Genomic DNA, 14,401 nt, shown 5'->3' with positions numbered 1-14,401 from the left:
TGTTTGTCTCTTTTCTGTCTTAATTCATTTTTTTTTGCATTTTGTTGCTCAAGTCTTTGTCATGTTTTGACTCAAACAGGCTTTTTGAAAGATTCGGCTCGAAAGCGATGGAAGGTTCAGGAAGTTTGCCGATTGGTCTCTTTTGTCTGATACGCAGTTTTAAAGCTCTTAACTTCCATATGTATCAATGCAATGAAAAACAATAGCGATAACAGTGTGGTATATTGATAGTATAATAATAACAGATGAAATTGTTTGTGTTGACCATCGTTTGTTTATTTTGAACACAATAATTCAATCTTTGCTTGATGCAACCTCTATAAGAAATTGAGATTGAATGAATATCTTTTTTAATGTTTTAGACACAATTGACACAACTAAATGTTCAAATAGCATCATATTTTTTAAGTTGCTTTATTTTCTTATTTATTTGAATTTCTAAAACATGCTGACGTGTTACCACACTTACGTCTATCTGTCTTAATGTACTACAAATTCAATTTCTTTTTTTATTAAGACTTGAGAGTGAAGCCTTTTACTCACATTTGTCAAAACAGCAAACAAGCACTGTGAACAGAAACAGAATATACATGAATAAAAACTGACAATTCCAAAACAAAAGGAAAATAAAAACCTCATAGGGGACCTAAATTAACTTGAGATCTGAATGTTAGATTGAAAAATAAATATCCCTGAAACCATAATTACTCTCCTCACTGTCAAGTAAGTAACAGTCTAAATTAAATTTGCAAATCAAGACAGTAATTAGTTATGGTAAAGGACAGAGATTTAATAGTGTTTTATTGTGGGTTAGTAACATTATTTACACGAAGTTGGTTTCTGTTTGGTTTGTGTTTGACTGTTAGATGCAGAGAAATACAAGAAAGTCGAGGCAGACGTGGACAGAAGAACAGACAGCCTGATAATCATTAACAAAATGGATCCTAATTATCTTTTAATCACCCTAATTTGACTATTTGATCACACCAACTCATGCAGACAGCAATTTGTGTGTCAAATGTCTATTTCAGCCACGGTGGTGGTCAGTCATGTGGCTCTATGGATTGCCATTGGTGCCATTGGAAGGTTTAAATTTTTGGTGTTGTGTGAAATGTCTACTAGAGGGATTACAATGAAATCTGGTGCAAGGTGACTTAAGAGATACATGGCAGAGGAGGCCCACGGCTTTGCTGTGGCAGTTGTTAAAGCTGAAGATTTCAGTCCTGGATGATTTGGCGACACCTGTGGTCACTGGTGGTAACAACAAGTGCAGTTTAATACTACAGGTCACAGGATTTTGGGGACCGCAAAGCAAACTGCATCACTGTCTGCCAGCTCCATACCTGCTGCCACTCTCTCCCTCATCTGCACACCTGCTCAGCCACGCCCACCTGAGCACACACCTGAGACTCATCTCCAATCAGTGCAGTACTTAAAAGGCTCTCCCACTCTTATTTGTTGCCAGATTGTTCTTCACCCTCATGCAAGAATCTCCAGCAATTGTCATGGAACTGCCTTCTCTCTATCGACCCTTCCTACTTTTGACTTCATCTGCTCCTCTGCTGTCCGGTAACTACCTCAGACTTCTGTACCTGACTGTGTTTACTGCCTTGCCCCAATTAATCTTTCTTTAGACACAAGAAATCCTTATACTACGTAAAAAAAAAATATTTACGGGCAACTATTGAAAAAAAATCAACCCCGCCATCTTCCTGGTCCCACACCACCTTGTAAAAGGCCTTCTGCATGTCTACACTGCAAACAACAAGCAAAGCCACAAGCCGCACTGACTGACAAAGGCTGCAGTGGTCCATTTCTCCACCCTTTGACAAACCATCAAGGCTGTTTACTCAGAAACAGAAACGACAGCGTGCTTTGACAGGATATGTAGAGAGGGGTTGCAAAGAGAGAAAAGATACAAGAGGTGTCAGCAGCTATTTTTAGTTGAACAAATTATTGATGTAGTTTTTCTTGCAGGTTAATGTTTTCACACAAAGTGTTTAGAAACTGTGTTTTTAAAGATCTACAAGCATATGCATTAGTGATCTTGAAATAGCACGCATGCATATCAGCATTTGAATGCAAATTTAAGGATTCATTCACCATGGATTTGCACAGGCTGCCATCACCAAGTCATGCACACTGGAACACACTTCACAAAGCGGTCAAATCTTTTGCTCATAATCTGGCAGATCTAACTTCAGATCACAGCTCAAAGTCTTGTTCTTGCCAAAAAAAGACCAGGGTGGGACCAGTGAATGATTAGCACCGCCTCCCTCTGACATCAACTACCAATCAAAAGAATCCAACTGCAGAAAAGTGTGATATAAAATCATCCAGACATAGAAAGACCTTTAATTACTCCAGCAAATTGTTGTGATATTAAGATTAATAAGAATAAATTATTTAACTTGCCTTCTAAAAAAGGCATAGCAGCAGTGAAGCCCAGTTTCCTGAGGCTAACATGCAGAGTGAGTGAGAAAAGTCCCTTTGTATTCACACTTGAGTTTGAAGCCCAACCACAGCAAGGCTTAAGTTTCCATTCATCACTTGTTTGTCAGTGGTGACTGTACATGTGTGTTTGTGTCTGTCACAAAGCAGGACAGAAAGAACATGAAAGTATTTACTGCAGGACTTTACACTGTATACTTCTTGCTTTTCTTCTGTCCGCCCTTCTCCATATTTAACTGTGTGTATTATGTGCAATGACTCATTTAAATATATTTTACGTTTTTTTTTAAACTGTCAAACCTCAAGCAGCACCTTATTTATTTCACGTCATTGACAAACCAACATGTTTTGCTTGTGGTCACCAATATGTTGGCCTGGCTGATGGCCACAAACCCCAGCATGTTGGTGAATGCCACTGCGGTTTTGATCCTTTCAGGCGCCTATTTTCTGCCCCTGTACACACTCCTTCATACTCCCTCCTTCACATCAACACAGCAGCAACAAAACAAAAACTTTAAGTTTTCCATAGGTGAATGGGCTTCTGTAATGGCCATGTGACAAAATGGCTTTCCTGTCTTTCACCCCAACTAGGAGTTTAGCAGGTATAGTGGTAGGATGGTGTACCAGCAATTCCCAACACAGTCCACCAATGGATGGGCTGACCTCCATTATACTGCAAGATTGCTCTTCCGTCTTTCTGATTTTACACCATCAGTTGATCTCATGAAAAACCTGTGTGCAAGAGAGGTCGCACGTAAAAACGAAACCTCAGAGAATCAACATCCTGCAGCTCCCCTCAGCTCTTTCTTATCAGTGTTTTAGAGTTTGCAGCCAGCACCTTTACCGATTTGGTCCCCCCTCCCTGCTCTCATCTGAGTTACTTCCACACAAAGCAGATCAATATTTTCAGCTGGAAGAGGAAACCACGAATCACTTTGGTGATTCAAATTATTCCTCTCAGTTCAGTTGAAAGACTATTAGTCACTGACTGTATAGCTTGTTCGCATTTTCCCTTATATTAAACAGTTGCGTCACTGTTCAAATGCATTTCAGCACATACGTCAGTAAGTGAATGCATCACCCTTCACGAGACACTTAAGTACATACAATAGTAAAGCACTGATCACACTTTAATATAAATGCTGACAGCTGTGGACTACATAGTGGAAACCTGTCCCGAGTCCATCTATGGGTTCAGACAAAATCTGGAGATAATGTTTGGGTTTGGTCACGTTGGCTGGACTGTCCTGCTTGACATGGTGATATCATCAATGGTAAGACTCCAATTTTATTCTGTTTATAACTGCTGATGACATGGTGTAGTGTGTGTGTGTGTGTGTGTGTGTGTGTGTGTGTGTGTGTGTGTGTGTGTGTGTGTGTGTGTGTGTGTGTGTGTTAAAACTATATACTTATTACCTATGTAAAACAATACCTTTTGACAGTCACGTACAAGGTGCCCACACATGTAATCAGGGTAAACTGGCAAAGTTGTGACCATGCTACCTGTATGTGACATTAACTACGTCCGATTCGGTTAGCGTTCTCTCAGACTTTGGTTTTGGACCGAAAAATGTCTGCCAACAAGTTCATGTTAACTTCATAAGGTGGTAACGTTTCATGTAGCATGTTATCGTTGTTTATTTGATCTTCCTCAAAATCATTTCCAAACATAAACCAAGTAGTTTTAGTTGCTTAATCTTCATCATGCCTTAAGCATGTATAATCATGGGTTTGCTGAATTGATTGACATCCAAGTCAGGACGATACCGCACCATGAATCACAAAAATTTTTAGTACCTGCCATCTATTTTAGGGTTTTTGAAGCCACAACTGCAATAAACATGGTGGAAGAGCAGTGAATGTTATTTTCTCCTAATACACAAACCTCGCAGGGTAAATGATTTCATTTAGGGTGATATCAGTTTGTGTCCTAAACAGCTGACCCTTATTAGTATCAGATGAAAAGCCACATTTAGTCAAATCAAATGCTGTCTTGTGTTTACTCTGTGTCAGTTATAGAAACCCACCATGAAACATGAAACAAAAGCTTGCTGTTCAAGCTGTTTCATGTGTTTAGGTTGGAAACATGGTTGAGATCATTTCCACTGTGGTAGTCTCGCGAAACGCAAACGTAACAAGAGGCCAATCAGATTGCTCTGAAATTGTTTCCTCCTACTTGATATGGTTATATTAAGGCGAATCGTCTTCTAATGCAGTTTCAATTACAGCAGTCGCAAGTGGAATAACCAGAAAATGCTGATTGTATTTTATTTGCTGCTGATGCTCAGAGTGGGGCGTAAGTATATGATAACGTTTCAGATTTACTCCTGATATATATTTAAAGTGTTGTCATTCTCTTACAGTAATTTAGAAGAGATTAAACATGATTCTGTCTCTGATTTTAATTTAAATTAATGTCTTTGCAGGATGCACAGGTCAGATCTTTGAGACACAGACTGTTGGTGTTGGACATTATGTGAGAGTGACATGTAGCTATGAGACCTTTGGAGGTTTGGTTTGGATCAGACAAGTTTCTGGAAACCTTCCTGTGGTCTTACGAAGAGCATTTAGCTCTCACAGTGTTGATCCTGATGTTACAGCCACAGAGGAGCCCGGAGGATTCGTTCTGCTTATAAAAAGCTTGAAGCTAAGTGATGCTGCAGTTTATTACTGTATGAAAATACAACAAATTCCAGTATTTTTGAAAGGAATAGACCTGAGAGTTGAAGGTAAATACAGCTGAAAAAGACTGATTTCTCAGATTGCTTCAAATGTTAATTCTGATTTCTTTCCTTGATCTATAAAGTTAGCACATGTTTATATAACTCATATAAATGTTAAAAAAAAAATGTAGAAATGTGTCTCTTACATGAAAATTAGTGCTTGAAATGTTTAATTTTTACAACAGGACCAGAACCTGATATCACTACTGTCCCTCCATCTGATCCAGTCACTCCAGGAGACTCGGTGGCTCCTCAGTGTCCGGCCCTCTCTGACTCTAAGAACGAAACCCGCCCAGGAGTACACACTGTGTGCTGTTTCACATCTGGATCACATCAGTCTCACACAAGTTTTACTTATGTTCAAGGAAACAGTGTTGAAGACAATGAAACGAACCCCGAAGGACTCTCAGCAAAGAAATGTACCTTCAGCTTCTTCAGGAACGTCAGCTCCTCTGATGCTGAGACTTATTTCTGTGCCAAGGCCACATGTGGAGAGATAGTTTGTGGAAACACATCAAAACCCAACAGTGAAGGTAACTGCAGCCCATCTCATTAATGGTGAAACCAACATAATTGAATATTTAACTGGAAATCAGATAGAGTCCATTAAGAGAAGCTGTGACAAATATCGGAATCGTACTGTTTACACTTTTACTAATTATTTTCATTATTTGTTCTTGTTTTTCTAATCTTTCAGCAGTCATCATGTGGGATTCTAAGAGAGCCAGTACATTATTGTTTTTACTTGCTTTGGCTATAAGTCTTATTATTATAGTTTTGCTTGTTTGTCCCATGAAGGCTTGTGATCGTCACACTGGTAAGTCAACTTCACTGGATTCACGTTAGTGCTGAGTATCAGTCAACCCACAGAACCGTTCCTCTTTAATTTAGTCATTGAAAAAATCTCATTGTTTGGGTAGCAGGCGCTGTAACCACTGGTGGACAGCAACATCAACATGTAAGGAAGTTAAAGGTAAGATTAACCTTCTTAAAAAATGTTCCTTTTTTCTTTTTAAATGCATCTTTCATGATCGGCATCTCACAGAATTTTTGTTGTATTTTCCCAGAGTGGTAAGGGCACATCTGTTTATTCTGCTGTCGTCTTTACCATAATGGAAACTGGCAGAGGTGAAACGAGTGCAAAAGCAGAAGAGAGAGAGAGGATCCACGCTGCTGTCAAGGCTTTTGAGTTGGATTAGCCATTCAGTCAATTCCAGCAAAATCTGTCAGTGCCTCTAAGTTTGATGTTTTTCATCCCCATGAGTCAAACAACGAGTTATTACACCAAATCAGAGTGCAGAAAACAAAGACTCAACAAGTAATTTTGAGCCTGCTTCATTTTTGACTTAAAGAATGTCTCCTCTAAAAATAATAAACCTCCGGAAACATTGTGATCATGCTCATTTAAAACTAATGTCTCTAAAAACTAAAGTAGTCATGGTTAAAAAAAATAAGGAAGTAACTTTATTTTCAGGCTGGTGTGTCAGTATAAGTAACTTTATGCAAAACAAACATTTTTTATGTCTGAAAATGGGCAGAATTAATGAAAAACTTAACAAGGATCAAACAGGCCAACATTTATGCAAGCTCTTAAAGTCCAACTGAAATCACATTTAAGTCATCACTATATTCTAAAATCGCTGCATTTTTTTTAGTATATTCCTGATAGTTTTTTATGATTAAAATGAAGAAAAGAGGTTTTGAGGAAATATCAGAATTGCTGTCGTCTCAGTGTCCCAGTGTGTTTGACTGACAGCAGCTGGCTGCCACATACAGATGTTACTCTGAAGCAAACAAGAGAACAAACTTGTCGCCTGCATGTCATTGGCAGACCGTGTGTTGTCAGTGCTATTGAAGACCAGCATGCAACTGGACTGAAGTGATCTCTGCAGGCATGTTTACCTGCTGTTTAATGTGCTGCAGCGAGTTAGCTGAGCTAGGTGGAGGATAAGATGTGTGTTCATGTGTCTAAGACTTCAGCTGTATCGAAATAACATCTGCTGAGAGAAGGTATTCTGTTGAATTCATGCAAAAAAGGAGGCACCACCATGAAACGGAAGTGAAAAATATAAAGATTATTTTGTTCCTCAAAAGCATATTTATGCTATATAGCATTAAAGTGCAGTAAAATTTCAAAATGACCACAATCAGTCCACACAGACAGGTTTTCAGGTTTTAAAAGCATGAATTTTGATATGAGTCCATGTTGCAGTGGACCTTTATGCTATCTATACTCCTGTAAATGAATGAGAACTTGTGCATGTTTTTTTTTCCTTCATGTTATTGTCAGAACACTTCATGTGGATTCAACAGGTCAACTCTGTGCAGTTCTCTGATAGCATTTATTGTCAGTTTCATGTGGACATTTGTAAAGGCAACATTCTACTCAATGGATTTCCCCTTCAATAGACAAATTCTTGAAATTATTGATAAAAAATGTAAATATTACAATAAATATCATCAAGCTTCTATGACAACTTCACCAGCATACTGTGTGTACATTTCTTGTAGCATTTGTGATGACTGAAGCTGCTGTTATTTCGTATGTGAAGACAAAATAAATTTTTCTTTTTATGTCAATAAAACATCAAAACCAAGCAAAGGTCCACAGACATTTTGACAACATGTAACCTGACAGAAGTACTCGCATACAGGTCATGCAATCGATTAACAAAACAGCTGGACTCCTTGAGCTGTCCTGCAGACTCGTGAACAAAGCGTGAAGAGCTGTTTCTTGTCACTGTGTGGTGGCAGTTGAGGGGTGAGCTGATGCTATCTGTAGAGATGTGGGGAGCAGTGCTCAGGCCTGTAGACCAGAGTAATGCTGCTTGTGGTAACCTGTTCTAACAATAGAGGACACATATTCTACAGTGCGACTCTCTGTTCTTCTTTCCTCTATTCACTTCCCTTGTGGAGAAATCCAGTGCTGCATAGTTCACTTGCTTTGCGTCACCATTGTGCAAAAAATCTATTCAGCATCCAACAGCAGTGTTCTGAGAGAAACTTTTAAGCTTCACAAAACTCTGTAAAAGCCCTGTGCATGTCTGTAGCAAAGCCACATTCAACCGCTACACTGACTGACAGAGGCTGCGGTGGGCCATCTCTCTGCCCTTTGACCAACCATCAAAGATGTTTGCTCAGAGCAGAACTGACTGCGCTTCAACAGGATGTGCAGTCAGAGTAAAGGTGCAAGGACAGAAGAGCTACAAGAGGCATCAGAAAGCTCGTTTCAGTTGAACTTTTAATTATTCACCATTTAAAATTACATACATGCTTTAAAAGGTTGCTAATTGAAAAGTGGGCAAGTTCAGACAGAGGTCAGCTCAAGGTCACGCTGACACCTCAGGTCATTGAGCGTTTCGGCTTGACTGCTTTTGGACTGGAGGAGGAAACCGGTGCAAGCAGAAAGACAACATGATTTTCAAACAAACTGGTCTGGAGTCTGGATTCAGAGCCACAACAACAGCTTTCTTACTTTAACATCTAAATGGTAAAATTTGGATTTGCCTGTTACTGGCTGATTTGGTCTTGATTGACGCAAATCTCCAGCAGAGGGTAAATTCCTCTGTGCTGTATAGGCTATTAGGGAAGTTAGCTCAAAACATTTGGTTTGTGTTAAAGTTCTTATTCTTAATATCATAACTGAAATGAGCTCATTGCTAATGTGGCTAACTTCAAGAGAAGAACAGGGCTGGCTTGCGTCTGAGAGAAAAATGACTCTGCGTAAAGCAGATCTTAAGGCTACCAAAGCTTTTTTCTAACAGTTCAAACATGAGCTTTTACCACAAAGATGTGGGTGGGACCAGTGAATGTAGACCACTCCCTCCTTTTTCAGCAACTACCAATGAGAAGCAACCAAACCGCAGAGAAGTGCAATGAAAAGCGCTGGTGACATGGCATGACTGAGCAGGCGTATGTCCTCCCTCTGCACGCTCGAACTGCTCCTCTGAGGTGTTGTCGTGTTAAATCGGAACAGTAATGGTGTCACACCACTCGCCTTGTAGAGAATGTAAAACAGCAGCGATCAAGCCCGCGTTCCTGACACTAATACTTACAGCGAGACAGGAAGAAAAGACCCCACTGAGTTCACGCCTTATTTTGATAGCCCAACCACAACATTGTCTAACTTTCCATGCATCATTTGTTTGTCAGTGAAGAGACCGTGTGCACAACTTGAAAGTACAAAGCAGGTACTTACCACAGAGCTTTTATTTTGAACAAGATTTACAGTTCTTACCTCCTCTTCGTCCACCCTCCTTTATATTTAACTGTGTGTGCATGTGTGTGGGATTGTTGTTTTAACTGTATGGTAATCTTTTGTTGTTATAGTCTCTGGTGTTGGAGTACATTGCATTAGATCGTCAGGTTTTCTTGTTCCCTATTATTGTGAAGGGATTCATCATATGTTGGACAAGCATGTCTTTATGTTACTACAGTTACCTTAAAGCAAGTAAAAAGCTCCAGTTAAGATCAATAAAACTCCAAAAGTGAATGTCTGTTACAGCCTTCTGGTAGAATGCTGCTGTTACTGCCTCTCACCTAATGCATGTGGTTGTGTTGGGATATGCCTCTGCCAGCTAAATAGCAATGAAGCACGTACTGCACAGTAAATGGAAGTTTGTCTACTCATGTGTTTCACTTCAGATGACTGACAGGCAGAGTGGGCAGATTATCATTTGTTATGAGGGGCATTTGCAATGATAGTTTCTTCTCTGGTTAACTTTTAACCGTGCTAGCGTAGAATGGCTCTCGCAATGGCAACAGCAATTATTAGATGTATTGCCATGACCAGAGGATGAATCCTAATGAGCATGGTGATCTACGGACTTCTTTGTAGTGCCACCAGCAGGTTGGCACGTGATTTTGAGTGGAAAGTCTCAATAACCATTTCATGTCCCCCTCAGCATGAATTGGAATAACTGATGATGCATCAGCAGATTAAAAAAAATAATAAAATCAATTTGTCCAATATTTTATGACCAAAAACCTGCTAATGACATCCCCATCAGCCTCAGATGAAATTTGTCTTCAATACTCATGTGACAATTGTTAACATGCTAAGATGCTAAACTGCAATGAGATGGTAAACATGGTAAACAGTATACCAGCTTTAAATCAGCACATTAGCATGCCAACATTTAGCTTAAATCAATATTGTGCCTAAATGCAACCTCACAGAGTCGTTAACATCTCTTAGACTTGTTTAAATGTGAACAAATCAAATGGACAAAATTCCAGTTTCAATGAATGGTACACATGGTTTTTATTTATTTTTAAATACATGACAAACTGTACATCTGTCATTGTCAGCTGGTCGACTGCGGGCCAAAGTTTCCATCCAATCTGCAGAATATGAATGAATTCAGAAAATACGTTCTTAAAACTTGCTCAGAGGCCCAGTCCATCCAGAGAGGGATTGTTGATTAACTTGCCGACCACTGCCAACAAGCCAAGAAGTCTGCAATTTATAGTTCACCCCTTCTACAGAATCAGATTATTCTCCATCTCCATCCTTTTTACACCGTGGACCCACCATCAAACCTTAAAGGCTTCAGTGAATCTTGAGCTTGTGAACACATCCTGCTTGTCTAACAGGCCAATAATAAAAGTAATAACATTCATAAATCAAAGCAGCAGTACAATCACTACCAGAAATAATAAACATAATGATTAAGCACCTTCAAAAGCAAGAGGTCAATTGAGCAATTCTGCAACAGGCCCGTTGTGATTAATGCTAATATTCAGTGTCAATGTGTGTGTGATGCAGTGCCAGCATCCTGTTTCAGACTAATAATTATATTTCCATTTTTGAAACCATGTCAATATGGATTGTAGTTTAATTTTTAAAATCAGAACAAAGATAATGTCAACAGATCTTTTGTTTGCAAAGTCTCACCTAACAGACCGTCTGTGTCGACTGTAGGAACCCACCATGGGAACCAAACACCACCGTGAGAAGACAAAGGTGAGCTGTTGGTGTTTCATGTGTTACAGTCGGAAAGTTTTTGGTTAATTTCCACTGTGGTAGTACAGTGATACGCCAACGTAACAGGAGGCCAATCAGATTGTTGTAAAGTTGGACCCTCCCATTTGATATGCCTACATTAAGGCAAATGGTCTCATGATACGCTCTGAAGTTACTGTAGTTTCTCTGGTGGAAGGAACAGAAAATGCCAATAATATTTTATATACTGCTGATGCTCAGAGTGGGACGTAAGTATCTGTGGAGAGGTCAGATGTATTCATCGTATTCTGACAGTGATCTAGAAGAGATATACAGACGTGTCTGTTATTAATCACTCATCTGTGTTTCTTTCAGGATGCACAGACCATCAGAACTTTGTGACAAAGACTGTTGGTGTTGGACAAAGCGTGACTCTCTCATGTACCCACCAGAGATCTGGGGACATTGAAACCCTTTTCTGGATCAAGCTTGTCCCTGGAAAGTTGCCTGAAATCTTGGGAAGAGCACTGAGCTTTGATTTTGATAATGTGAATGAAATTCCTCACATTACTTTCACACGAGAGCCTGAAAGATTCATCCTCAGTGTAACAGAGACGAAGCTGAGCGATACCGCATTTTACTACTGTTTAAAGTCACAGCTTTACAATATTGCATTTTTGAAAGGAGCGTTTCTGAGAGTTGAAGGTAAATATATCAAAAACACATTCATAATATTTGCTAGCAGTGTTATTATGTTAATGTGCAGCAGCATTCAACCACAGTATCATACACACAGTATCCATCTGTGTCATGTGGACGTACGTTTAACGTTAATGTGTCAGTCGATTATAGATTACACTTAAACATCTTGTCTATTCTATTTTTTTTTTTTTTTTTTGTCATGAAAGTGGGTAAATATTTGTGTTTTCAATTTCCAGGAGCAGAACCTGATATCACTGCGGTCGTTCAAGCCCCTCTATCTGATCCAGTCCGTCCAGGAGACTCAGTGTCTCTGCAGTGTTCAGTCCTCTATGACTCTGAGAACAAAACATGTCCAGGAGGACTCGGTGTGTACTGGTTCAGAGCCGGATCACATGAATCTCATCCCAGTGTCATTTACGCTCATGGAAACAGTGGTGATGAGTGTAAGACAAGTCCTGAGGCTCGCTCTCCACAGAAATGTGTCTACAACTTCTTCAAGGAGAACATCAGCTCCTCTGATGCTGGGACTTATTACTGTGCTGTGGCCACATGTGGACAGATAATATTTGGAAATGGAACAAAACTGGATGTTGAAGGTAAGTGCTTCATTGTTCTATTAGAAAATCTGAATTTTGACTCTAAATGTCAGATTATACATTCAAACCAAGCTTATTAAGATCAACTATAAGCACTTTTTTTGTTTTACATCTAAATTCATCTAACCAGGAGGTGACATGAAAGATCATTTTCTTTTAGTCTTTGACATCTTTCGTTATTGTTTCCTTTTTATCTTGTTTCAGAACCCTGTATCTGTTCAGTTGCAGTTATTTTTCTGCTGTTTGCTGTCTTGGCTGTAAGCCTGATTGTCATAGCGCTCCTCATTTACGGCATAAAGTCTGACTGTTCCAACGGTAATAGAAGTTACTCACAGTTCTCCTCATGATGAAATCAAAGCTGCTCCATCATTATTTATTGTAATCTATATGTTTTCTGTTTTATCATACAGCTGCTGTCGCCATGCAAAAATACAGCGGTGGTCAGAAAAGTCGACAGGTGAGGAATTTGACTGTCAGATTAACCTTATTAAAACAGCTGCGACAGCTTTTTTTAACTTTGTCACTTCATGTATTTTCTCAGAGAGATGGAGACATGTGGGTTTATTCCTCAGTCATCTTCACCATGATTACAGATGACAGTGGTGCATTAAAGGATCCAAAAGCAGCAGAGAAAGCGAGGATCTCCGCTGTTGTCAAGGCTTTTTGGTTGGATTAGTGAGCTAACAGGTCTGTTAGAGAGTTAGAGAGAAAGAACACTGATTTTGGATCAGAGGCCTGTATCAGAATCGGTATCTGGTTTTGGTTTTTGTTGTTGTTTCCTGGTTGTTGTTGTTTTGTGACCATGCATACTATTTGGGAATATGATACGTGACTAAATGATGTCAAACTGTGTCAATTAATAAAGCACACTGTGCACACTGTCCAAACAGCTGACACGATCTGTTATTGTGTCAAACAAATGTTTTTTCTCCAGATTTATTATCACTCGCCAGAATCACTTTAATCCCTCCAATATTTCAATATGACAACAAATATTATGTATCAAGTGTCCAACCTCGTCAAATTCACAGGGCTATCACAGACACACTGCGTGCACATTTCTTGTTGTATTTGATGTGCGTGTGTGTGTGTGTGTGTGTGTGTGTGTGTGTGTGTGTGTGTGTGTGTGTGTGTGTATGTGAGAGAGAGAGAGAGAGAGAGGAGTAGACACTGCTGTGTCTCTGCCCACCAAAACTTTCACACCTGTAGGCAGAAGCATGTTTCTCAAACACATGGGGAGCATTTTGTTTTGTGGACATAATTAATCTTTCTGAAGAGAAATGTACTAACAAGAAAATATACCCTGTGAAAAATGTCATGGGACAACTGGTCAAATTAATAAACTCCCCCATCTTTCTGGTCTCACATAACTCTGTAAAAGCCCTGTGCATGTCTGTAGCAAAACCACATTCAACCGCTACACTGACTGACAGAGGCTGCGGTGGGCCATCTCTCCGCCCTTTGACCAACCATCAAAGATGTTTGCTCAGAGCAGAGCTGACTGCGCTTCAACAGGATGTGCAGTCAGAGTAAAGGTGCAAGGACAGAAGAGCTACAAGAGGCATCAGAAAGCTCGTTTCAGTTGAACTTTTAATTATTCACCATTTAAAATTACATACATGCTTTAAAAGGTTGATAATTGAAAAGTGGGCAAGTTCAGACAGAGATCAGCTCAAGGTCACGCTGACACCTCAGGTCATTGAGCGTTTCGGCTTGACTTGACTGCTTTTGGACTGGAGGAGGAAACCGGTGCAAGCAGAAAGACAACATGATTTTCACACAAACTGGTCTGGAGTCTGGATTCAGAGCCACAACAACAGCTTTCTTACTTTAACATCTAAATGGTAAAATTTGGATTTGCCTGTTACTGGCTGAGTGTGTCTAGATTGAAGCAAATCTCCAGCAGAGGGTAAATTCCTCTGTGCTGTATAGGCTATTAGGGAAGTTAGCTCAAAACATTTGGTTTGTGTTAAAGTTCTTATTCT

At 39.6% G+C, this 14,401-nt stretch overlaps 1 protein-coding gene across 1 annotated transcript; it reads left to right on the top strand.

Moving 5' to 3' along the window:
* The first annotated feature begins 11,344 nt into the window (after nucleotides 1-11,344).
* LOC139330975 (signal-regulatory protein beta-2-like) lies at nucleotides 11,345-13,092 on the top strand. The gene is made up of 6 exons (XM_070962208.1): nucleotides 11,345-11,387; nucleotides 11,494-11,823; nucleotides 12,057-12,416; nucleotides 12,621-12,731; nucleotides 12,827-12,873; nucleotides 12,958-13,092. Exons 1-6 carry the CDS (start codon nucleotides 11,345-11,347, stop codon nucleotides 13,090-13,092), a joined length of 1,026 nt encoding a protein of 341 aa, XP_070818309.1.
* The last annotated feature ends 1,309 nt before the right edge of the window (nucleotides 13,093-14,401 follow it).

This window comes from Chaetodon trifascialis, chromosome 5 (genome assembly GCF_039877785.1).
Source record: "Chaetodon trifascialis isolate fChaTrf1 chromosome 5, fChaTrf1.hap1, whole genome shotgun sequence".
NCBI classification, from domain to species: domain Eukaryota; kingdom Metazoa; phylum Chordata; class Actinopteri; order Chaetodontiformes; family Chaetodontidae; genus Chaetodon; species Chaetodon trifascialis.
This window is presented reverse-complemented; position numbering and strand designations above follow the sequence as displayed.